Raw genomic sequence first — 26805 nt, forward strand, 5'->3', positions numbered from 1 at the left:
TTTTTGAAAGTTTGAAATAGCTCACTGACCTTTTTCTTGTTTTTAAATTTTTGTACATTATGAAATATATACATACAACAAAAGCTTAATACACACAAGTTTATCTACACCAGAAGAAGAAAAAAAACTCTTCTAATATCTTTGAAGCCCCTTATGTTTCTTTTTTATTGCATTTTTCTCCTAAAGAATGCAATTTCTCACTTATTTTCTAGGTGATAATTACCTGGCTTTCCTTTGTGGTATACTACAACCTGTCTATTAATAAATATATTTAAGTTTCTTTTGCTTGTTTATGGGATTTTATCAGTGGAATTTTTTTTTTTTTTTTTGCATTTTTCTGAAGTTGGAAATGGGGAGGCAGTCAGACAGACTCCCGCATGCGCCCGACCGGAATCCACCCGGCCTGCCCACCAGGGGGCAATGCTCTGCCCATCTGGGGCATTGCTCTACCGCAATCAGAGCCATTCTAGCGCCTGAGGCAGAGGCCACAGAGCCATGCTCAGTGCCCGGGCCTACTTTGCTCCAATGGAGCCTTGGCTGTGGGAGGGGAAGAGAGAGACAGAGAGGAAGGAGAGGGGGAGGGGTGGAGAAGCAGATGGGCGCTTTTCCTGTGTGCCCTGGCCGGAAATCGAACCCGGGACTCCTGCACGCCAGGCCAACGCTCTGCCACTGAGCTAACTGGCCAGGGCCTATCAGTGGAATTTTAATGTGTTCTTATGAAGTGATTTTTGTTGTTGTTGTTGTTGTTGTTGTTGTAGTGATGGCTTGTTTTTAATTTTTTTTTTTTTTTTTTTTTTTTTTACAGAGGCAGAGATAGACAGGGACAGACAGACAGGAATGGAGAGAGATGAGAAGCATCAATCATTAGTTTTTCGTTGCGCGTTGCGACTTCTTAGTTGTTCATTGATTGCTTTCTCATATGTGCCTTGACCGCGGGCCTTCAGCAGACCGAGTAACCCCTCGCTGGAGCCAGCAACCTTGGGTCCAAGCTGATGAGCTTTTTGCTCAAGCCAGATGAGCCCGCGCTCAAGCTGGCGACCTCGGAATCTCGAACCTGGGTCCTTCCGCATCCCAGTCCGACGCTCTATCCACTGCACCACCACCTGGTCAGGCTGAAGTGATTTTTTTTACTTAACATTTTGTCGTTGACTGCCATTTTTATCGATCCACATTAGTTTAATATTCACTGCCACATAATATTTCATTGCATAAGTATGCCACAATGTTTTATTTGTTGCCACTTATGAATATGTGGATTGTTTCCCCTGTCATCTAGAGTTATTCCTATGAGTGTAATTGCTACATCAAAAGATATTCTAGCCTGACCTGTGGTGGCGCAGTGGATAAAGCGTCAACCTGGAATACTGAGGTTGCTGGTTCGAAACCCTGGGCTTGCCTGGTCAAGGCACATATGGGAGTTGATGCTTCTTGCTCCTCCTCCCTTCTCTCTCTCTCTCTCTCTCTCTCTCTCTGCCATTCTCCTCTAAAATAAAATAAATGAAGTTTTTAAAAAAAGAAAGAAAAGAGATATTCTTGCTTTTTCTCTGCATATTATGTATGTTTATATTATTATTTCTCTTATAGTGATTTGGAAAGTAATATCCAGATTGTAATTTTTCTGTTAAACATGAAAAAAAAATTAGAAACATTACCAAGAATAAATTTTCCTTAACATTAACTATGATAATAAACCCATTTTGTTCAAGCTACCTATATTAGTAACAACACAGTGTACAGTTTTAATTCTTCTTACTACTAATGCCTTCTCTTTTTTTCATTTTTGTGGAAAAGTTTTTGATCTTCATATCAGTAGTATCATTTTCAAATTGTTTTAATAGTTTTAATTTCCTTTATGTTCTCCTTTTATAATTACCAGTGCCATCTCTTTTATAATAATAATAGTTATGGTTGAGACTGATATCTGAGTTTAGATGGTCTGTGCACATCATCAGTTGTGTTTTGACCATTGTTTGATTTTGATCATCAATCAGAGTATTTATTTGACTGTTCCACCCTCCACAGAGAGCTATGTGTGTTTAGTCTTCTCAGTCATTACTTATCTGAAAACAAATTTCTGTTGTCTTAGGTTGGGCAACGTGATTGGGTACAAATTTTTACTCAAAAGAAATAACTGTTCTCCTCACAACTCTTATTATTTATTATCATAGCAGATAATTTTGAAGAGAAGTCAAACCTAGTTCAACTTTTCTGTGTAACTTTTGAGGGAGTCTGCCTTCTTCTAGTAATCTTTATCTTTGAAGCATAAGCCTTTCATCAAAATGTGTCTTTTTTTACTGTCTTCACTAGTTTTTGCCTAGGGACCTGTACACTCTGACAGCCCAGACTCAGGGACCTTTTTGATACATTTTAGCTGAGAAAATAAATCTGTTATGTCAGTGTATTATTATATCAAAAACTGTTTACTCTGGTCTTTCCTTCAGAACCACCAGGGGTTTGTTTTTTCTTTCCTCCCCTCCCCTCCCCTCCTCCCTCCTCCCCTCCCCTCCTCCCTCCTCCCCTCCCTCCCCTCCCCTCCCCTCTCCTCCCTCCCCTCCCCTTCCCTTCCTGTTTGAGTTCCTACTTATCATACATGTCTAATTTTGACCACCAAGTTTTCATTAGTTCTTTTCCAACACTTTCTCAACCTTACCCTTTACATTACCAGGATTATTGTCTACCTTCTCAAATCTACCCTTTAATACCCATCTTCCATCCTGGGGATATCTCTGGGCAAAGAAATTTTATTACCTATGGTTTACAAGACACCGTATTTGATTTTGTGCCTGGTATTTCACCTTGAAGTTACTTGTACACCACATCAGTAGAGGTCCCACTACCTGATGACATCAGTCTTTACATGCTGGTGCTTTTCATAGGTACCCACACATCTGGGTCCTTGGGTTCATTTTGACAAAGAAGCTACGAGATGAAATTTATATTTTTTATTATTTTTTATTTAATTAATAATTTTATTTTTAATGGGGCAACATCAATAAATCAGGATACATATATTCAAAGATAACAACTCCAGGTTATCTTGTCGTTCACTTATGTAGCATACCCATCACCCAAAGTCAGATTGTCCTCTGTCACCTTCTATCTAGTTTTCTTTGTGCCCCTCCCCCTCCCCCTTCACCTCTCCCTCTCCCCCCCACCCTCCCGTAACCACCACACTCTTATCAATGTCTCTTAGTTTCACTTTTATGTCCCACCTACGTATGGAATAATTCAGTGCCTGGTTTTTTCTGATTTACTTATTTCACTTCATATAATGTTATCAAGATCCCACCATTTTGCTGTAAATGATCCGATGTCATCATTTCTTATGGCTGAGTAGTATTCCATAGTGTATATGTGCCACATCTTCTTTATCCAGTCATCTATTGACGGACTTTTTGGTTGTTTCCATGTCCTGGCCACTGTGAACAATGCTGCAATGAACATGGGGCTGCATGTGTCTTTACGTATCAATGTTTCTGAGTTTTGGGGATATATACCCAGTAGAGGGATTGCTGGGTCATAAGGTAATTCTATTTTCAGTTTTTTGAGGAACCACCATACTTTCTTCCATAATGGTTGTACTACTTTACATTCCCACCAACAGTGTATGAGGGTTCCTTTTTCTCCACAGCCTCTCCAACATTTGCTATTACCTGTCTTGTTAATAATAGCTAATCTAACAGGTGTGAGGTGGTATCTCATTGCAGTTTTGATTTGCATTTCTCTAATAACTAACGAAGATGAGCATCTTTTCATATATCTGTTGGCCATTTGTATTTCTTCCTAGGAGAAGTGTCTGTTCATGTCCTCTTCCCATTTTTTTATTGGATTGTTTGTTTGTTTGTTGTTGTTTTATGAGTTCTTCGTGTATTTTGGATATTAGGCCCTTATCTGAGCAGTTGTTTGAAAATATCATTTCCCATTTAGTTGGCTTTCTGTTTATTTTGTTATCAGTTTCTCTTGCTGAGCAAAAACTTCTTAGTCTAATGTAGTCCCATTCATTAATTTTTGCCTTCACTTCTCTTGCCATTGGAGTCAAATTCATAAAATGCTCTTTTAAAACCCAGGTCCATGAGTTGAGTACCTATGTCTTCTTCTATGTACTTAATTGTTTCAGGTCTTATGTTTAGATCTTGGATCCATTTTGAGTTATTTTTAGTACAGGGGGATAGACTGTAGTCCAGTTTCATTCTTTTGCATGTGACTTTCCCAGCACCATTTATTGAAGAGGCTTTCTTTTCTCCATTGTGTGTGGTTGGCCCCTTTATCAAAAATTATTTGACTATATATATGTGGTTTTATTTCTGGGTTTTCTATTCTGTTCCATTGGTCTGAGTGTCTATTTTTCTGCCAATACCATGCTGTTTTGATTGTCGTGGCCCTATAATATAGTTTGAAGTCAGGTATTGTAATTCCCCCAGCTTCATTCTTTTTCTTTAGGATTGCTTTGGCTATTCGGGGGTTTTTATAGTTCCATATAAATCTGATGATTTTTTGCTCCATTCCTTTAAAAAAATGTCATTGGAATTTTGATGGGAATTGCATTAAATTTGTATATTGCTTTGGGTAATATGGCCATCTTGATTATATTTATTCTTCCTAACCAAGAACAAGGTATATTCTTCCATCTCATTATATCTTTTTCGATTTCCCTTAACAATGGTTTATAGTTTTCATTATACAAGTCCTTTACATTCTTTGTTATGTTTATTCCTAAGTATTTTATTTTTTTTGTTGCAATCGTGAAGGGGATTATTCTTTTGAGTTCGTTCTCAATTGTTTCATTGTTGGCATATAGAAAGGCTATTGACTTCTGTATGTTAATTTTGTATCCTGCGACCATACTGTATTGGCTTATTGTTTCTAGTAGTCTTTTTGTGGATTCTTTGGGGTTTTCGATGTATAGGATCATATTATCTGCAAAAAGTGATACCTTTACTTCTTCTTTTCCAATATGGATGCCTTTTATTTCTTTGTCTTGTCTGATTGCTCTGGCTAGAACCTCTAGTACCACATTAAATAAGAGTGGAGAGAGTGGACAACCCTGTCTTGTTCCTGATTTAAGGGGTAAAGCCTTCAGTTTAGGGCCATTTAATATGATGTTGGCTGACGGTTAATCATATATGGCCTTTATCATGTTGAGATATTTTCCTTCTATACCCATTTTGTTGAGAGTCTTAAACATAAAATTGTGTTATATTTTATCGAAACCCTTTTCTGCGTCTATTGATAAGATCATGTGGTTTTTGTTCTTTGTTTTGTTGATATGGTGTATTACGTTAACCGTTTTACCAAGATTCTGGGATGAATCGCACTTGATCATGATGTATTATCTTTTTAATATGTTGTTGTATTCGATTTGCTAGTATTTTGTTTAGTATTTTACCATCTGTATTCATTAGAGATACTGGTTTGTAGTTTTCTTTTTTTGTGCCATCCTTGCCTGGTTTTGGTATGAGGGTTACGTTGGCCTCATAAAATGTGTTTGGAAGTATTGCTTCTTCAATTTTTTGGAAGACTTTCAGTAGAATAGGAACCAAGTCTTCTTTGAATGTTTGATAAAATTCACTGGTATAGCCGTCTGGGCCTGGACTTTTATTTTTGGGGAGGTTTTTAATGTTTTTTTCTATTTCTTCTCTACTAATAGGCCTGTTTACGCTTTGTGTTTCTTCTTGACTCAGTCTAGGAAGGTAGTATTGTTCTAGGAATTTATCCATTTCTTCTAGGTTGTTGAATTTAGTGGCATATAGTTTTTCATAGTATTCTACAATAATTCTTTGTATATCTACGGCGTCCGTGGTGATTTCTCCTCTTTCATTTTGGATTTTGTTTATATGAGTTCTTTCTCTTTTTTCCTTGGTAAGTCTCGCCAAGGGTTTGTCAATTTTGTTGATCTTTTCAAAGAACCAGCTCCTTGTTCTATTAATTTTTTCTATAGTTTTTCTGTTCTCTATTTCATTTATTTCTGCTCTGATTTGTATTATCTCCTTTCTTCGGCTGGTTTTGGGTTGTCTTTGTTCTTCTTTTTCTAGTTCCTTAAGGTGGGAAGTTAAGTGGTTCACTTGGGCTCTCTCTTGTTTGTTCATATATGCCTGAAGTGATATGAACTTCCCTCTTATCACTGCTTTTGCTGCATCCCATAGATTCTGATATGTCGTATTATCATTTTCATTAGTCTGTATATATCTTTTGATCTCTGCACTAATTTCTTCTTTGACCCATTCATTTTTTAGAATTATGTTGTTTAGTTTCCACATTTTTGTGGGATTTTTTTCCTCTTTTTTGCAGTTGAATTCTAGTTTCAAGGCTTTATGATCAGAAAATATGCTTGGTACAACTTCGATTTTTCTGAATTTGCTGATGTTGTTTTTGTGGCCCAACATATGGTCAATTCTTGAGAATGATCCATGTACACTGGAGAAAAATGTATACTCAGTCACTTTGGGATGAAATGTCCTGTAGATGTCTATCATATCCAGGTGCTCTAGTGTTTTGTTTAAGGCCACTATATCTTTGTTGATTCTCTGTTTGGATGACCGGTCTAGAGCCGTCAGCGGTGTATTGAGGTCTCCAAGTATGATTGTATTTTTGTCAGTTTTTGTTTTAAGGTCAATAAGTAGCTGTCTTATATATTTTGGTGCTCCTTGGTTTGGTGCATATATATTAAGAATTGTTATGTCTTCTTGATTCAGTGTCTCCTTAGCCATTATGAAATGGCCATTTTTGTCTCTCAGTACTTTTGTTGTCTTGTAGTCAACATTATCAGATATGAGTATTGCTACGCCTCCTTTTTTTTGGATGTTATTTGCTTGGAGTATTGTTTTCCAACCTTTCACTTTGAATTTGTTTTTATCCTTGTTACTTAGATGAGTTTCCTGTAGGCAGCATACAGTTGGATTTTCTTTTTTAATCCATTCTGCTACTCTATGCCTTTTTATTGGTGAGTTTAATCCGTTTACATTTAGTGTAATTATTGACCCTTGTGAGTTCCCTGTTGCCATTTTATAGATTTCTTTCTGTTAGTTTTGTGTCTTGTTTGATCCTTCTCTTTCGTTTTTCTATCTTTTGTTTTTATTTGGTTGTATTCCATACATCTTTCCTCTGTTGCTATCTTTTTTATCTCATTTGCTTCTGTGGTGGTTTTTTCAATGGTGGTTACCTTTAAGTAATGTAAAGGTTTCTACCCTGTTCATTGTAGAGCACTATTTTTTGAGTACTTTTGCACTCCATCGTCCTTTGCTACTGTTTATCTCCATCCCCTCCCCCCCTCCTTTCTTTTTGTTGTTGTCACAGTTTAAATTTGGTTTTATTGTGTTCTTCTTGGAGCTTTTACTTGTGGCTTTGTGTTTTTTGTTGTTGTTGTTCTTTGTATCTGATTAGAGAACCCCCTTTAGTAATTCTTGGAGTGGGGGGTTTCTGATGATAAATTCCCTCATCTTTTCTGTATCTGTGAATGTTTTTATTTCTTCTTCATATTTGAAGGATAGCTTTGATGGGTATAGTATTCGTGGCTGAAAGTTCCTCTCTTTCAGGACTTTAAATATTGGGGTCCACTCTCTTCTAGCTTGTAGAGTTTCTGCTGAGAAATCTGATGATAATCTAATGGGCTTCCTTTATATGTTGTATTCTTCTTTTCCCTGGCTGCCTTGAGAATTTTTTCTTTTCCGTTAGTTTGTGCCTATTTCATTATGATATGCCTTGGAGTAGGTTTGTTGGGGTTAAGAAAACTCGGAGTTCTGTTTGCTTCTTGAACTTGAGGCTTTAGTTCTTTCCACAGGCTTGGGAAGTTCTCATCTATTATTTGTTTGAGTATGTTCTCCATTCCATTTTCTCTCTCTTCTCCCTCTGATATACCTATTATTCTTATGTTATTCTTTTTGATGGAGTCAGATAATTCTTGTAGGGCTATCTCATTTTTTTATTTTTTATTTTTTACAGAGACAATGAGTCAGAGAGAGGGATAGACAGGTACAGACAGACAGGAAAGGAGAGAGATGAGAAGCATCAGTCATTAGTTTTTCATTGCGTGTTGCAACACCTTAGTTGTTCATTGATTGCTTTCTCATATGTGCCTTGACCGCAGGCCTTCAGCAGACGGAGCAACCCCTTGCTGGATCCAGTAACCTTGGGTTCAAGCTGGTGGGCTTTTTGCTCAAACCAGATGAGCCGCCCTCAAGCTGGAGACCTCAGGGTCTCGAACCTGGGTCCTCTACATCCCAGTCCAAGGCTCTATCCACTGCGCCACTGCCTGGTCAGGCTCATTTTTTTTTAATTTTTGAGTCTCTTTCTTCTTCTCTCTGTTGTGCCTCAAGTTGCTTGTCTTCTGTTTCACTAATCCTCTCTTCTATCTGGCCTGTTCTATTAGCTAAGCTTGTTACCTCGTTTTTCAGGTCGTGAATTGAGTTTTTCATCTCTGTTTGATTTGTTTTTATAGTTTCAGTTTCCTTGGAAATATATTCTTTGTGTTCGTTGAGTTGTTTTCTGAACTCCCTAAATTGCCTTTCTGTGTTTTCTTGTATATCTCGGAGGATTTTTAGGATTTCTATCTTAAATTCTCTGTCTTTAGCTCCAAGGTTTCCAATATATTTAAATTTTTTCTCCATAGATTTTTCCTCATCTAGCTATGTTACCTCTCTTTCTTTTATATTCATGATATTCGATTTTCTCTTCCTTAATGGCATCTGAGGTTGGTTTTGTTGATAGTGTTAATGAGATTTAATAAAGAATAAAAAATTTAAAAAAATGATAAATCGAAAAGAGTTGTTTTTTTAAAAAAAAATTAATGAAATAAAGAAAAATAAAATAAAATAAAAATTTTTTTTTAAAAAAGGAAATTATTCCCCCCCTCCTTTTTTCCTCTCCTCTCCTCTCCCTTCTTTCTTGAGAAAATCTTGTGGTGAACTGTGAATTATATTGTACTAAATAGAACAAACAATGCCTGTAATGGCGGGCCTGAATTGGGGAGAAGTAATAAAAGGGTAAAAAAAAATAAAATAAAAAGAAAAGGGTGTATGGACCCACAAAAAGCAAATAAGAAAAAAATTTGGGTCAAGAATAAAATGATTTACTTTTAGGTGTTGGTTGACTAAGAGCTATGATGAGAGGAATAAGGGAAACAGGAAAATGGGGGGACAAATTAAAAAATTACTATTGTATTTAGTGGAACAAGAACTAGATAAAATGGAGAGCCAGGGATGGGAGCACTGCTAGTGTGTTAAAAAGGTGAAGTAAAAAAACCTCAAAATGCCACAAATGTAAGTTTGATTCCCAGATAAGATATTGTTTGTTATTGAAGTTTGAATGAGAGGAGATGTAAAGGAGAAAGGAAGATACTAATATAGCAGGAGAAAAGAAAGAGAAAGAGACAGAGAAAAAAAGAAGGAACCACTAAAAGAAGAAAAAAGAAAAAAGAGGAGAGAGAGAGTTAATGGTTTTGGAGTGCAACTCTCACAGAGAGAAAGGAAAAGGAAAGAAAATATAATGGGAGATGTAACACTTATGGGTAGTGTAGTTCAAGGAGAGGAGAGAGTAAGACCTGCAGAGAGTTAAACGACCAAATTGTAGGAGGAAAAAAAAATCAAGAATGAAGATAAGAGAAACAAATGAACAAATATAATAAAATGGGATAAGTTATAAAGTCTGCAGATTATTCTTGATTTTGAGAGGTTATCTTCTTGCTTTTTCTTTTCTCTCCCTCTTCCTGGTCGGTGACTCTGTACCCCGGGTTCTGCCCCTTTGGCACACTCAGGTAGAGGTTTGCAATTGATAAGTCTCTATGGCGATGTCGTGTATTGTGCTTCAGTCTCGTTGGCAGTCGAGGCTCATTAGCATTTATAGGCTCCGCCAGTGGAAGAGTCTGTGTTCCTGGAGCCTTTCTCCTAGTTTTTCCTTCCTCAATTAATAGCCTGATAATTCAGCTATGGGGTTGCTGCTGCCTCTGCCTGGATAGTAAGAGGCTCAAAGAGCTGGCAACTCCCCACTCTATTCCCACTCAGCACAGGGCTCTGGGTGAGGCTCAGTCTGTCAGAGTTGCTAGCATAATCAGGCAGGGCTTCTACCCACTCAAAGAACTCTGGCTCTGCCACTCTGTGGGATAACATGGGCGCGCACTGCCGAGGCACTTGGAGGAATCTCTCGCCCACTATCTGCGCGCGCAGACCAGGATATCAGGCCGGCCGCCTCACCCCTCTGAGTGAAACCCCTGCCCGCACGGAAAAGTTCCAGCGTTGGAATTGGCTCTCGCTCCGTCCCCGAGCGCGGCTTTTTCAAGGCGCTGGGGAAGCCCAAGATTCCGCTTTTGGCCCACACAAAGGCCTCTGACTCTGCTCCTCTGTGGGATAACACGGGCAGGCACTGCCGAGGCACTCGGAGGAATCTCTCGCTCACTCTCCGTGCACACAGACCAGGATATCAGGCTGGCCGCCTCACCTTCTGAGTGAAACCCCCACCCGCACGGAAAAGTTCCAGCATTGGAATTGGCTCTTGCTCCTTCCCCATGCGCGGCTTTCCCAGGATGCTGGGGTGGTCCGGAGATTCCGCCTTCGACCCACACAAAGGCCTCTGACTCTGCCTCTCTGTGGGATAACACGGGTGCCCACTCCCAGGGCTTTGGAAGGAATCTCTCGCCCACTATCTGCGTGCGCCGACCCTGAGATCGGGGAAAATGGCTGCCCCGCTTGTCTTTCTTTGTCTCGGTTTGGTGTGAGTGTTAGCTTGTATTGCCCGGGTTGCGACAGGAACAGTTTTTCCTCGGCTTGGATCTCTGTGCCACAGCCTGGTTCAGCCCTTTGTGCCGCTGCCTGGATCTATTCACCCCCTTTGCCCGCCTTAGTTTCTATATTCTCAGTTCCCAGTGAAAGCCTCCCTGTTTAGGTTAGTGAGGAAGGTGGAACATTTCTTACTCCCTATTTCCTTCGGGGTTTGATTATATATTTAGCCAATTTTTTGCTCGACCATACCTTGGGGTGTATTGCGAAACATCTGGAGGCTCCAGGGATAGGTTTTTCTGTTTCTGGTTGAAGATCTTGTTGAGTTTTGGGGGAGATTTATCAGTATCGCTTCCTACCGCGTCATTACTCTGACGTCATCTGAGATGAAATTTATAAAGGACTTTGTTTCCTTGTACAACCACTGACCTCAACATAACTTTCTATAATTTTCTTCTTTATAATTGTCATTCTCTGAGTCCCATCATCAGGCACACTCATATTCTGTTGATCCTTAGTGGCTAAAGGAACTTGCCTTTTTGTATGTTTTGGCACAGAATCTGTTCACAAGATCATATTACTTTTTTTTTTAACAGAGTCAGAGAGCGGGATAGATAGGGACAGACAGACAGGAACGGAGAGAGATGAGAAGCATCAATCATCAGTTTGTCGTTGCAACACCTTAGTTGTTCATTGATTGCTTTCTCATATGTGCCTTGACCGTGGGCTACAGCAGACCGAGTAACCCCTTGCTCAAACCAGCAACCTTGGTCCAAGCTGGTGAGCTTTGCTCAAACCAGATGAGCCCGTGCTCAAACTGGCGACCTCAGGGTCTCGAACCTGGATCTTCCGCATCCCAGTCCGACGCACTAGCCACTGCACCACCACCTGGTCAAGCCATATTACTCTTTTAAGAAGAGTTTTGCAAGTTAGTCTGTGGATCCTTGAAGTTGCTTATAATGGACTAGAATTTCTAAAAGTTTCTAACTTACAAATGATGCAGTATTACTCTGATTTTACTCTTTAAGTTTATTGCAATTATATTTAAGGGAAAGACTTGCTTGGATATGAGTCCTTAAAACCCATCTTTTCCTAAAACATAGGAAAAAGTTTTTATATAAAAGTGTTTCTAATCATATACATTTGATTATTTTTCTTTGATCTAGGAACAGTCAAAAGTTTATTGTTGTTATTGTTGTATTTAATTACCCAGGATTCTATCAAAATATTTACAGATGAAATTGTATGCTATCTTGGAATTGCTTTAAAATAATCTAGAAGGTTATGAAGATAGTTAATTGTGGTATAGTAAAACAAGGTTTACCAGGCATTGATATCTGCTGATGGGGTACTGTTGTACCAGTCTCTCCATGTTTGCATATAGGTTTGATATTTTACTTCATAAAAGTTATTTTTAATTTTCTAAGACTTTAATTTTAATTTCTCCCTTAGAAAAAATTTTCGTTGAGTTGCATTTTAGTTAGAGAATGTGCCCTATATAATAGTTAATCCTTAATTTATTGTGGTTTTTCTGTTTGAATTGATGTACAGTTTTATACTTTTCATGGAGATTTCAAAGAAAATTATTGTCTAAAAATTAATCTTATTTGTAATTATATTCAAATCTCTATAACCAAATTTGTTTTTTATGTATACTTAATGTGTTAGGTACTGCTAGAGGTTAAACTTCTCCACATTCATAATAATACTACCCATATTATTTGATGCTGTTTTGAATGGACACCACCACCCCCTCAATTGTTTTGGTCACATTTAAGCTTTGTGATTGAACAATGCAATTTAAAATAATTTCTGTATTCTGTGCCAACTTTGATAGTTGTCTACATCTTCTAAGTCTGTGACCTGTGGCATAGAAGGTACTACAAAATAAAATTAATGACAAGTTGAAGAAAAAGAAGATATAATTCATCCCACCTGAATTTGTTTCTAATGTTAAACTAGGGACACTAATTTTCTGTGGTTGCCTGACGAGAGTGTTACATCTGTATTTCAATATTTTACCAGTCTTAAGTTAAATAGATAGTGTACTAGGCAGATTACTGTAAGAGATGAATAAATACTTGTTTGGTTAATATGTTCAATGTGGTGTTTTTGATTTTGAGAAGAAAGGGAAATGTGCAATCTAACTTCATTTGTAGTTTAATGAGTGAACACAATATATCTATTAGTGTGTAAACTCAAGATCGTGATAGAGACTATTAGACTTTAAATTTAATTTTGTTATTTAGATGTTTTCTTTTGTCTGCTAATACTTTCTAGTTTTAAAAAGTATAACTTTTTAAAAAACCAAAAAATTACTGTTTATTTATTAAGAGGGACAAGACATCAGAACTGGGTGTGAAAACTTCAGTTGAACTACAAAAGATTGATTATCAGTTTGATTATCAGTTGTAAATATTTAAACATGACAGTGAGAACAAGTATTGGCTTTCAAGCTAGGAAAATTAAAATTTCCTAAATCATACCAATTTGCCTTAAGCATAAATTTCTGGGGATTAGAATTATGTGAAGAATCTGCTTGGAGAAATAAGGTTAAAATGTCCAAGGGACCAGAAGTCATATATTTTTGAAACCTTGTGAAAATTTGAATTGTAAAGGGTTTTATGTACATAATATATACTATTTACTATGAGTGTATAGTAGCTGTGTTGCTGTTATTCACTCCATACTATTTATGCTTCATTTTGGGTATTCTTGGAGGAAAACTAGTATATTTATGTTCTTTCTTTACTAGTAATGTTATTTTCTCCCTCAGTTGTATTAAAAAACACAAACTTGAAATCTGCCATGCTCAGTTGTGAATAACAAATTTATAATGAGCATCTTCAAAATATTAGTGTAAGATTTTGATTTTTAAATTCTACATCTTGTTATATTTGGATAAAACTTATTTAATAAATGTTATCTTTAGTTTGTTTTTAACCATTGCACAGTGAGTTCAATCAACTCTGAAAGACCATACTCTAAAACACCTCTATCAGTATTATTACTTCAATGATTTCATGTGATTCCTCATTTGCAGAAAGACATAATTTTTGAGCAGCTATTTTTGTCTAAAGTTTATATACTCTTCTTTTTATGATACCTGCATTAGAAATTCAAAAGGAATAGCCTTGGTTTATTTACCTATTTAAGTCTGTTATGTGTACTGGAGAGAAACTGCCTCTTTTTAATTGTCCTTTTGTTTTATGTTTTTGAATTGTAAATGCTATCTGTCGGGACATTCCCAGGATCAGAATGAAATGTTTGCAGCTGTGTGCTCTCCTCCTCAGTGCTCAAGGGTTATATGTATGTGTATGTTCCTGCGTTAGGACGCTGTAGTTCCAACTGTAAAGAAGGATATTAGATTCATTAGCTATCAAACTGCCAACTAGGAGAGTTTCTTGTTCTAATTGAGATTATATAGAGTATAGGGTTAGTTTAATCCTTTTCCAGGTTTGAAAGACATGAATTATTTTGCCTTGTAAAGCTGAAAGGGGAAAATGAGGAATAGTAATGACTTTCCATGGCATTAGTTTTTATATTTGTAAGTTTTTGCTTTCTTTTTTTTTTCTTTTGTATTTTTCTGAAGCTGGAAACGGGGAGAGACAGTCTGACAGACTCCCGCATGTGCCCGACCGGGATCCACCCGGCACGCCCACCAGGGGCCACGCTCTGCCCCTCCGGGGGGTCCTCTGCCATAAGCAGAGCCACTCTAGCGCCTGGGGCAGAGGCCAAGGAGCCATCCCCAGCGCTCGGGTCATCTTTGCTCCAATGGAGCCTTGGCTGCGGGAGGGGAAGAGAGAGACAGAGGGGAAGGAGGGGGGGGGGTGGAGAAGCAAATAGGCGCTTCTCCTATGTGCCCTGGCCGGAAATCGAACCCGGGTCCCCCGCACGCCTTGCCGACATTCTACCGCTGAGCCAACCGTCCAGGGCAGTAAGTTTTTGCTTTCATTTATTATACCTTGGAAGTTAAGGTTTGGTACTAAAAAACAATACGTCTAAGATCATTCTATGTGGTCTTTGTTACACCCCTCCCTCAACTCAGCTGATTGTAACTAAAAAGCAAAGACCTGGGTAACTGTAGGACTTTCAAAATTGCTACTAATGGACTTAGTACCTGCCTGGATCAGGAATGGTAGGATTGATCCGTAAAATAGCCACATCTAGAACTTTGCTATTATAAATATAAGAAATTGTATTAATCAGCTAAAATTATTTGTGAAGTACAGTAACAAGTTTGTTAGTTACAGTGTTGTCTTTGACCAGTTTCTCCATTTAAAAATTTTACTTGAGAACTTACTATAAATTGGTAGGTGATGGAAAATTGAGAATATAATTCTAATTAATATTAAGAAGATTGACCATACTCAGAAATGATAATACAGTGGGGGATACAAAAACTATCATAAATTGTTCAACATGTATTAGGAACATGAATTTTGGAAGCATCAACCTAGAAGGCTGAGGTCGCTGGTTCGAGGACCTGAGTTTGCCCAGTCTAGGCATATGAGAGAAGCAGTTACAAGTTGTTTCCTGCTCCTCTTCCCCACCTTTCTCTCTCTCTTTCTCTCTCGATCTCTCCTCTCAAAAAAAAAAAAAAGAAAAAAGAATTTTGGATGGGAACTTGGCTATATTGCTGTTTAAAATGAGCATACCATTTCCAACATCTATTCAAAGAAGAATGTTCAAACAAGTGCACAGATTAAGTTTATTGTTGCATGATTTGTAATAGTGAAAACAACTAAATATATATTCTAGGTAAATTATAATATATCAATACAACTAAATATACAGCTGTTTAAAAGACTGAACTGGTACTGTATGTATTGACATGCTTAGAGCTATAAAATATATTGTTAAATAAAAATGCACAGAAAATACATAGACATATGGACACAAACCTGTGGTTATCTCTGGTGAATGAGATTGGGGAGACCAGGGGTTAAAGAATCTTCTCATTTTTACTTGGTTTTTACAGTGACCATGTGTAATTTTATTTTTAATCAGTAAATAAAATATACTACCATTCATCTACAGGTAATTGCCCTTTAATATTCCTTTTATATTTTTATTTGAGTAGTGGTATGGTCTTTTCTGTGAATATAAAAACACTTTTAGAATCATTGCATTGAGTTCGCCTGCAGTATTACTGCTGAAGTGACTATTCTACTAATATAAGAGGTTTGTAGTACCCTAATATTTTAAACATTTAGGGCCTCTAGAAAAGGAAAATAAAATATATATGGTAGGGTACATGTGGTAGGAGTTAAAAAATAAGATGTATATCTATTTTTTCATCTCTACTGTGTTATTTTTCTCTTTCAGTTACCTAGAAAAGTACGAGAAAGTTCATCATTTTGGGGAGGATGATGATGAAGTACCACCAGGCAATCCAAAGCCGCAGCTTCCTATTGGTGCAATTCCATCTTCCTACAATTACCAGCAACACAGTGTATCAGGTAAATAGTATTGGAAATTGACAGGGCATAAGTCCCAGTTCTGAATTAGGAAAATAGACATCTTTCAATAAATTAGTTTTTTTTTTTTTTTTTTTTTGTATTTTTCTGAAGCTGGAAACGGGGAGAGACAGTCAGACAGGCTCCCGCATGCGCCCGACCGGGATCCACCCGGCACGCCCACCAGGGGGCGATGCTCTGCCCCTCCGGGGCGTCGCTCTGCCACGACCAGAGCCACTCTAGCGCCTGGGGCAGAGGCCAAGGAGCCACCCCCAGCGCCCGGGCCATCTTTGCTCCAATGGAGCCTCGGCTGCAGGAGGGGAAGAGAGAGACAGAGAGGAAGGAGAGGGGAAGGGGTGGAGAAGCAGATGGGCGCTTCTCCTGTGTGCCCTGGCCGGGAATTGAACCCAGGACTCCCGCACGCCAGGCCGACGCTCTACCACTGAGCCAACCGGCCAGGACCAATAAATTAGTTTCTTGCTTTGCTCATGAGAACACTTAAAACCTTGTGATTGTATGTATCAACATCTAATTGGTATCAAGGCCTTTCTATCATAGGCTGCATAAGGTTTTTAATTGCAACCACTTTCAGATTTACAAATACTGTACCTATATTTGTAAGGGGAGTTTTTTTCTTATTTCTTTGGCTAATGATCAGTTTAACCTTAATAGTTATGAGCATGAGAAGAGAAAGATTGTGTTAGGATTAGAGAGGCCAAGAATACTTTGATAGCATCTACTAGATTTCTACAATTATTGGAATTTCCATCACCAGAATTCCTCAGAAATGTTTCTAACTATTTTGACTATTTTCCTGCCATTATACCAGGAATAAGATTTTTTAAATTTACATCATTCTTATAATAGTTATAGAGGAATCTGCAGCTAAAAAGAACAGGACTTAGCCTGACCTGTGGTGGTGCAGTGGACAAAGCATCGACCTGGAACGCTGAAGTCGCTGATTCAAAACCCTGGGCTTACCCAGTCAAGGCACATATGGGAGTTGATGCTTCCTGCTCCCCCCCCCCTTCTCTCTCTCTTTCTCTCTCTCTCTCTCTCTTCTCTAAAATGAATAAATTTAAAATTTTTTCTTAAATAATTTAAATTAGAAATAATCAGATTGAGAGTCTAATAAAGAGGTTCTTGAGACAAAGTGGATGGAGGCACCCATGTTTAGTGACTCTAGGGCAGGGGTCCCCAAACTTTTTACACAAGGGGCCAGTTCACTGTCCCTCAGACCATTGGAGGGCCGGACTAAAAAAAAAAATCTATGAACAAATCACTATGCACACTGCACATATCTTATTTTAAAGTAAAAAAACAAAATAGGAACGAATACAATATTTAAAATAAAGAACAAGTAAATTTAAATCAACAAACTGACCAGTATTTCAGTGGGAACTATGCTCCTCTCACTGACCACCAATGAAAGAGGTGCCCTTTCCAGAAGTGTGGCGGGGGGCCAGGTGGGCCGTAGTTTGGGGACCCCTGCTCTAGGGGTTGGGGCTGGATGACTGGGAAGAGAGCTCTGAAGAGATAAACAGCTATCTTTTCAATCACCTACATTTGGCCTAAAAAAGAGACAATGTTGTTTTCAATGGTATATCCCTTTTTATTTCTTTTTTTAGCACAAGACAGACAGACATAAAGGGAGAGAGATGAGAAGCATCAACTCTTCATTGCAGCACTTTAGTTGTTCATTGATTGCTTTCTTATAATACATGCCTGGGCTGGGGGCTTCAGTCAAGCCAGTGACTGTGGGGTCAAGTCTATGATCCCGCACTCAAGCTGGCAACCTCGGGGTTTTGAACTTGGGTCTTCAGCGTCCCAGGTTGAGGCTCTATCTACTGCACCACTACCTGGTCAGGCTTCAAAGATGTATTCTTTATAAATATACAGTGATCTAGACATTTATTATTCTTTGTTGGTGCTAGTTTCAATTTCTTATACGTAATCTTTAAACTCTCTCATTTGTGCTTTTTAAAACTTTATTTTCCCTTATCTACATTCAGTTTCTTTTGTGTTTGTTTACAGAGAGAGAGAGAGAGAGAGAGTCAGAGAGAGGGATGGACAGGGACAGACAGACAGGAACGGAGAGATGAGAAGCATCAATCATTAGTTTTTCGTTGAGCATTGCAACAAGTTAGTTGTTCATTGATTGCTTTCTGATATGTGCCTTGACCGTGGGCCTTCAGCAGACCAAGTAACCCCTTGCTTGAGCCAGTGACCTTGGGTCCAAGCTGGTGAGCTTTTGCTTAAACCAGATGAGCCCATGCTTAAGCTGGTGGCCTCGGGGCCTCGAACTAGGGTCCTCGGCATCCCAGTCCGACGATCCATCCACTGTGCCACCGCCTGGTCAGGCTCTTTTGTATTTTGACTTTGTATTTCTTTCCCAATTAGTAAAAATTGAAAACACAGAATCTGCGATCTCCTTTAAAAGAGGCTTTAAATGACGGTTTTGTATAATTGGAGCCAGATGATGATGAGTGCAAACCAAACCTAGCTTCATTTTTAGTGAGTAGTTATTACCTAAAGAATCAAAATTAAAGGAGAACATTTTAAGTCACCATGTAGAAAACTTGCTAATAGTTTAAGCTGAAAATAAAATTGGTGACTTAATAGATGATATGTTATTTGCCTCGTTTCTAAAAAGGGCTAATGACCGTTATCTCATTCAGGGATGTTATACAGGGTATTCCTGTATTGAATGCAACATTGTACTAATGACCTTTACGACCGTTTTCAGCTTCATAACTCTGTGATTTCTATATTACAATAACAGCAGAACACTTCATTACTATAGATTACTATAGCTTAGAGTTTGATGTCTCTATTACTGGTCTCCAAACTGACCCACTTCTGTGTCTGATCTTGTTTAAAAAGAAATTTTTTTCTGGATCTAGTTCTCTTTTTTCTCCTCTAATTATAACAGATGTACTTCAAGAAAGATGTAAAATATTTCTGGTATTTCAGAAGTCTAGTGAAAGTTGTTGATAAGAGCAGCACAAATTAAGAGAATGATAGAATTAACATTCTATCATTGTGTATCTATCCTGGTGTTATTCCTGTCTGATATGCTGTCAAATGTTTGTCTCTCACTGTCCCTCTCTTTTAGCGAGAGAGAAACAGGAAGGGAGATGAGAAGCATCAACTCATAGTTGTGGCATTTTGGTTGTTCATCGATTGCTTCTCATGTGTGCCTTGACCCCAGGGCCTTAAGCTGAGTCAGTGACCCCTTGCTCAAGTCAATGACCTTGGGGTTTCAAACCTGGGACCACAGCATCCCAGGTCAATCCTCTATTCACTGTGCCACTGGTCAGCTCTCTCTTTTTGTTTTAAGGAGAATCTGGGCAATTACGGAATATATCTTGCATATTGATAAAATCAGGACTGGAACTCAATGAAGGAACAAAACTCAGAATTGTTTCAGAATATCAGACTATAATATATATAATTCAAACTGAAAAGAGATAGTTATTCAGGGCAGCATTCATGATTTTGAAGGTGCTTTCTATTTTCTAGAAGAAGCCATAGTAACATTATGGCAGTGTTCTAAAATTTAACATAATTGTCAATATACAAAACATTCTTTATTGGTAGTTCTTTTCAAGTATCATTAAGAAAAATATAGTGTGTGTGTGTGTGTGTGTTTTAAAGAAACACCAAAATAGAATTACATAGTGGTAGATTAAGAGCCTTTAGGAAATTTTACTTAAAACCTATAAAAGATTTGTGTTTACATCTTTGATCTACAATCTTTCTCTCATTGTAAATATATTTATTGAGAGATCTTACTGTTGATGTTAAAAAACCTATTCTGTCTGACCAGGCAGTGGCACAGTGGATAGAGCATCAACCTGGGATGCTGAGGACCCAGGTTCAAAACCCCAAAGTCACCAGCTTGAGCACAGGATCATTCAGCTTAAGCACAAGATCACTAGCTTAGCATGGGGGGCTTGAGCATGGGATTATAGATATGACCCCATGGTCACTGGCTTAAAGCCCAAGGTAGCTGGCTTGAGCCCAAGATCTCTAGCTTGAGCAAGGGGTCACTGGCTCTGCTGTAACTCACCACCCCTAACACATCAAAGCACATGTGCAAAAGCAAGCAATGAACAACTAAAGTGCCACAACGAAGAATTGATGCTCCTCATCTCTCTCCCTTTCTGTCTGTCTCTGCCTGACCCTCTCTCTTCTCTCTCATCTCGCCTCTCTCACTAAAAAAAAAAAAAAAAAAAATATTTTTTAAAGATTTTATTTATTTATTTATTTTAGAGAAAATAAAGAGAGAGGGAGAAGGGGGGGAGGAGCAGGAAGCATCAACTCCCATATGTGCCTGGACCAGGCAAGCCCAGGGTTTCGAACAGGCGACCTCAGCATTCTAGGTCAACATTTTATCCATTGCACCACCACAGGTCAGGCTAAAACAATATTTTTAATAATAAATACATTTCAATTGGCATAGCTACAGAGCATTTGGTATAAAGTGCAATTGTACTCAATTTTCACAATAAATAGAATAAATGGAATACTGTACATTGATATGGGACCAAATTTTCCTTTCAGGATATTGGCTCCTTTTGCCCATTGACTTTAAATAGCAAAAAATATTGAGCAAATTTTGCTTTGAGCTTTAGGATTTTTAAAATTTGGTATTGATATATGGTGGTTTTCTCATATATTTTCAGTTTTTTTCTTGTCATACATATCTAATGCTTTGGTTTACTTCTTTTTTGTTTTTTTCCTAGGTATTGATTTGTATACAGTCAGTTCTGCAGTATTATAGAGTAGATTATTAAGGGATTTTTGTTCATCTTTTACACTTTTAAATTAAAATTAAAAATTCAATATTTTAAATATTAAAATAAGGTTGTTTATTTGCAATATCTTTAATAGGAAAGTTGTAAAAGACAAAATTTTAAAATCATTGAAATTAATAAAACTGTAGAATTTTAAAGCTACCCATGATTTTTAGTGATTATTTAATCCAATCAAATTATTTTGGTTAATGGAGGCCAAGCACCCTGTCCATTTGTATTTTTGGTACTTAAATTTGGGAAAGTTTCATGCAAGATTTTTTTAGTTTTATCAGTTGTATTTGAGCGAAAATTTTCCTTAAATATTTCATATTCTAACAGACATTTACACTACAACAGTCACTGCCAATATCAATGGAAAGAGAGTATTGTATAATTCCTGTAATAGAAACAGCACTTTCAGAACAATTCTCACTTTCCTCTAAACTGAAAACAGAAACATGATTTCCTCAGATTAAATTAAGTTTGTGAGCAGTGATTCATTTGTATAAGCTTTGAGTCAAGAATGTTGAAAAATGCCTGAGCGGGCGGTGGCACAGTGGACAGAGCATCAGACTGGGATGCGGAAGACCCAGGTTCCTGACTCCAAGGTCGCCAGCTTAAGCGCAGGCTCATCTGGTTTGAGCAAAAGTTCACCAGCTTGGACCCAAGGTCTCTGGCTTAAGCAAGGGGTCACTTGGTCTGCTGAAGGCCCACGGTCAAGGCACATATGAGAAAGCAATCAATGAACAAACAAGTAAGGTGTCGCAACAAAAAACTGATGATTGATGCTTCTCATCTCTCTCCATTCCCGTCTGTCTGTCCCTATCTATCCCTCTCTCTGACTCTGTCTCTGTAAAAGAAAAAAAGAATGTTGAAAATAAGTTTCCAATCCCATTGTACCTGTTCAATTGTATCTTCTTGGGTAGGGGAAGGGGGAGGCCTTCAAATCTTTATAAGCACTTTTTCCTATATTATCTTAGGAATCTTTACCAAGCCTGATATAATTAAAGGACTTTTCATAATTATCACATAATTATTTTGTTTTGATTAGAGATGTCCTTGGCAAATATATGTTCAGTAAGGATATACTGAATTGAATATCTCATGTAGCAAACAGAACAATTCTAAGATCATATTGAAAGTGCATAAACAATGCTTGACAGACATTGGATGTGGGTTCCAAATTTGTTTCTATTGAAGAAATTTGAAAGTTTTGTAGAATGTAAAACTTGCCTATTGATGAGACTTGGGTTCTTATCAATTACAGTATGTAGTATAGTAATATCAAAATATAAGATCTACTGGAAAGTTCTGTTCATTTTTGGAATAAAACAAAATACAAATTTTTCTTACCATCAATAAACTTTATTAAATAATATAATTGCCATTATTATTAATGATTTCTTGCCAGCGTGAGGGCAATTTGTATATCCCTTTTTTTTTTTTTGTATTTTTCTGAAGCTGGAAACGGGGAGAGACAGTCAGACAGACTCCCGCATGCGCCCGACCAGGATCCACCCGGCACGCCCACCAGGGGCGATGATCTGCCCACCAGGGGGCGATGCTCTGCCACGACCAGAGCCACTCTAGTGCCTGGGGCAGAGGCCAAGGAGCCATCCCCAGCACCCAGGCCATCTTTGCTCCAATGGAGCCTTGGCTGCGGGAGGGGAAGAGAGAGACAGAGGGGAAGGAGGGGGGGGTGGAGAAGCAAATGGGCGCTTCTCCTATGTGCCCTGGCCGGGAATCGAACCCAGGCCCCCCCCCGCACGCCAGGCCAACGCTCTACCGCTGAGCCAACCAGCCAGGGCTGTATATCCCATTTTTGAAAAATGTTTTATCTTTTGATGCGAGAAATTGAACCAGTGCTTGTTTGATATCTTCTTCATTTTGAATTTTTTGCCCTTCAAAAAATTTTGTAAGGACAAAAACAAGTGATAGTCGGAGGGTGCTAAGTCCGGGGAATATGGTGGATGCGTCAGACATGCTTCTGTAGCATTTCTTGTTGAAATTCATAAAAATTACAGTGGCGTAAATGAACTTTATCAGTAGCCATGGGTTCACTATCGCTTCACACATAAGACTAACGTGAATCAACTTTGTTTTAGTTAATTTGCTACGTCAGTATGTATACATTAAGTGATAAAAATAGAGAGGCACACATGCGCCAAATAAACATGTGCTTACGTGTTGAAACTTGTTGTGATAGAAACGGACAGAACTTTCCGGTAGACCTTATATATTCCTATATTCATAGTAGTTTTGTTACTTTATTCACAGATATTCATTTTCTGGTATTTATGAGATTTATTTCAAGATTATTAAAATGAACAATATGCTATTGTTCAACCTTAAGTATGACAAAGAATCTGTTCATCATTCATTTATAACTGTACTTCATTATTATGCTATTGAAGAAATTCTGAGGCTATTTTAGAATTGAAGAGTTGTTTCCTTAAATGTCTAAATTCGAAAATTAAGAACGTTCATACTTGCATGATTTCTTTTCTGTGTGGCATGTTATGGCAATAGATTCCTACTTTGCATGTGGATTTTTTTAATTCATATGATTCTGAAATATTTCATCTAGAAGTATTTTAACTTTTGTTTTCTTGCTCCTTCCCATTAAACTTTATGTGCAAAATGTACTAGGGGTATATTTTTCAGGCCATAGCTCCCAAGGCCTAAATGCCCCTAAATAAGTGTCAGTATTTCTAGAAATACATATAACATTTTCTTACATGTGTACATTGGTTATATACATTAATGTTCTGTAAACACTAATTATACATTAGTGTTCTGTAAAACAATTTCAAACTCTCTTGTTTTAAATTAATTCTGCAGAAAATTTTAGTTAGCTTTTGGGTTAGGATAAAATTTCTAGAACCAAAAGTGTGAACCTTAAAGGTAAAAACTTATAAATCAGACTTTATAAAAGTAAAACTTCTTCTCTGAAGACATTGTTAAGAAAATGTAAAGACAAGCCACTGGCTAGGAAAAAATATGTATAAAACAAATATTAGATAAGTGACTCATATCAGAATATTTAAAACTGACAGTATCAAGTGCTGACAAGAATGCAGAGCAACTGGAACTCTTTGTACATTTATGGTGGAAAGGCAAGCTGTTACAGCCAACATACACTTATTAATGTTTATAGCAACTATATTCATAAGTGCCCAAACTGGACACAGTACAAATGTCCCTTATCTAGGGAATCAATAAACAAATTTTGTTATATCCATACTATAGCAATAAAAAGGAACAAACTACTGATACTCACATGAACATGGGTATTAACCTCAAAAGCATTTTGCTAAATAAAAGAAATTTGAGACAGAAGGCTACATACTGTATAATTCTATTTATTTGGCATTCTGAAATAAAGCTATAAAAAACAAAACAAGGTTAGGGTAGAAGAGGGATTGACAACAATGGAACATAAAAAGAAACTTTTTGGTTGTTGGAATTACTATATCTTTATTGAGGTTGTGTTTAAAAGACAGTATCAAAATTCTTATAACCATAGAACTAAAAATTATTTATTTTGCTATGTTAATTATGTCATAATAAAGCTGATCTTAAAAAAGAATATTTCTGCAGTTAGGTAAATAAGGTAGGCAGTGTGTCTAAAAACATAATATTGTTAAATTTTTATTTTTGAAAGAGACAGAGTCAGAAGAGGGACAGACAGGAAGGTAAAGAGATGAGAAGCATCAATTCTTCGTTGCCTCACCTTACTTGTTCATTGATTACATTCTTATATGTGCCTTGATGGGAGGGGAGTGGAGGGGGGTCTCCAGCTGAGCTAGTGACCTGCGACATTGGGTTCAAGCCAGTGACATTTGGGCTCAAGCCAGTGACCATGAGGTCATGTCTATAATTCCATGCTCAAGCCAGAGACCCTGTGCTCAAGCCAGCAACCTCAGTTTCAAACCTGGGTCCTCTGCTTCCCAGTCTGGTGCTCTGGGTCCTCTGCTTCCCAGTCTGGTGCTCTGTCCACTGCACCACCACCTGATCAGGCTGATATTTTTAAAAGGAACCTGTCTCCTTAGCTTTATAGTATATAAAAATCAGAATAAGTCACTTGAAATGCAAGAGTAAAATGTGTAGAATAGATAAATTAATGACACTATAATAATTTGGCAATGATACTGAAAAGGTTATATACATTTTCTTTTTTAATAACTTTTTAAGGAATATAATTTTAACTTACAAATTTAGAAAGTTAAACTCTGTCCCTGGCTGGATGGGTATGTGGTAGAGTGTCTGCCCCAGCGTGTGGATGTCCTAGGTTTGATTCCCAGTCAGCACACAGGAGAAGTGATCATCTGCTTCTCCACTCCTCCCTTTTCCCCCTTCTCTTTCTCTCCCACCCCTCTCTCCCTTCTCCTCCCACAGCCATGGCTCTGTGGAGCCTCGGACACTAAAAATAGCTTGGTTGTGAGTTTGGCCCCAGATGGGCAGAGCATCGGCCCCAGACCAGGGTTGCTGGGTGGATCCTTGTTGGGGCACATGTGGGAGTCTGTCTCTGTCTTTTCCCTCCTCTCTTTGGAAAAAGAAGAAAATAAATAAGAAAGTTGAACTCTTTTTTTCTATTGATTTGTGAGAGAAAGAGAGAGAACCATCAACTTGTTTCATTTAAATCTATCTGCATTTTTTTTTTTTAATCTGTATTCTTGGTTTGCTTCTCCTATGTGATCTGACCAGGGAGATCAAACTCATGACATCACACAGGGATGACACTCGACTGAGCCACCTGGCCAGGGCCTAGAAAGTTGAACTCTTAAAAAAAATAAAGAAAAAATAAAGAACTCTTTAAATTTTCACTTAGTTTATATTCTATAAAAGAAAACACACTCCTCTCCAGTATTCAGAGGATATTAAGAACAATAGTTTTTACGCCTTGATAAACTTAAGGTGTTTTTGTTTGTTTTTATCTTCGTTAGATTATCTACGTCAAAGTTATGGGCTATCTATGGACTTCAATTCGCCAAATGATTATAATAAATTGGTGCTTTCACTGTTATCTGGACTCCCAAATGAAGTGGACTTTGCTATTAATGTATGCACTCTCCTATCAAATGAAAGCAAACACGTCATGCAACTTGAAAAAGATCCTAAAATCGTCACTTTATTACTTGCTAATGCCGGGGTGTTTGACGACAGTAAGTTTAAGCTGAACACATTGAATGATCATTCTATAAAGGTGTTACACATTTATTTCAAAGTTAAGGAGAAAAGTACTTTTTATTAGTCAATATACCATCATTCCTAATTTTCTTTTATTATTTTAAATGTATTATTTAAAATAATGAATGTTTGAATTTTTTAACTTTAAATATTGTTTGGTAATTTAATCTCACTAGAGTTTTTGAAATAAAAGTCCTGGCTATTCCTTAGAGTTGTATAAGCATTTTTTTTTAATTTGAGAAGATTGATACAAAATTCTGATAAAGAAAACTAGGATCTGGAAGAAATTGTTTTTCTAAAGTCTGTTTCTGCTACTATGTGGTTATAATTTTTAACTAAATAGTTTAGGTCAACGCACTTCAAAATTTTCTGCCAAAATAATTAAAAGAAGATTTATCAAAATATTTCATATCCTCTTTATTTGTAGGGTTATCTAGGGATAGGTGTTTATAAATCAAATTTTTATTTTCTGGAAATTCTCCTACTAAATCTAGGTTTTCTTTATACCAAATTGCCCAGTTCTCTTAATTATAGTGTAATGGTTTAATAGAGATTTAGAAAATGTGTTTTCAAGTCTTTTCTTGTTCATAGTATTTCTTTTTAAAATATTCATGTTAGCTGAATGCTATTGATACTTTTTTTTTTCTTCTC

At 37.4% G+C, this 26805-nt stretch overlaps 1 protein-coding gene across 1 annotated transcript in view; it reads left to right on the forward strand.

The window, feature by feature from the left end:
- The window catches only part of ARID2 (AT-rich interaction domain 2), a 221729-nt gene that overhangs the window by 93614 nt on the left and 101310 nt on the right, over positions 1–26805 (forward strand). The window contains exons 4-5 of the mRNA XM_066258170.1: positions 16035–16168; positions 25911–26129. Coding sequence (XP_066114267.1) covers positions 16035–16168; positions 25911–26129 — 353 coding nt within the window. The remainder of the gene's footprint in view (positions 1–16034; positions 16169–25910; positions 26130–26805) is intronic.

This window comes from Saccopteryx bilineata, chromosome 2, assembly GCF_036850765.1.
Source record: "Saccopteryx bilineata isolate mSacBil1 chromosome 2, mSacBil1_pri_phased_curated, whole genome shotgun sequence".
Lineage (NCBI taxonomy): Eukaryota > Metazoa > Chordata > Mammalia > Chiroptera > Emballonuridae > Saccopteryx > Saccopteryx bilineata.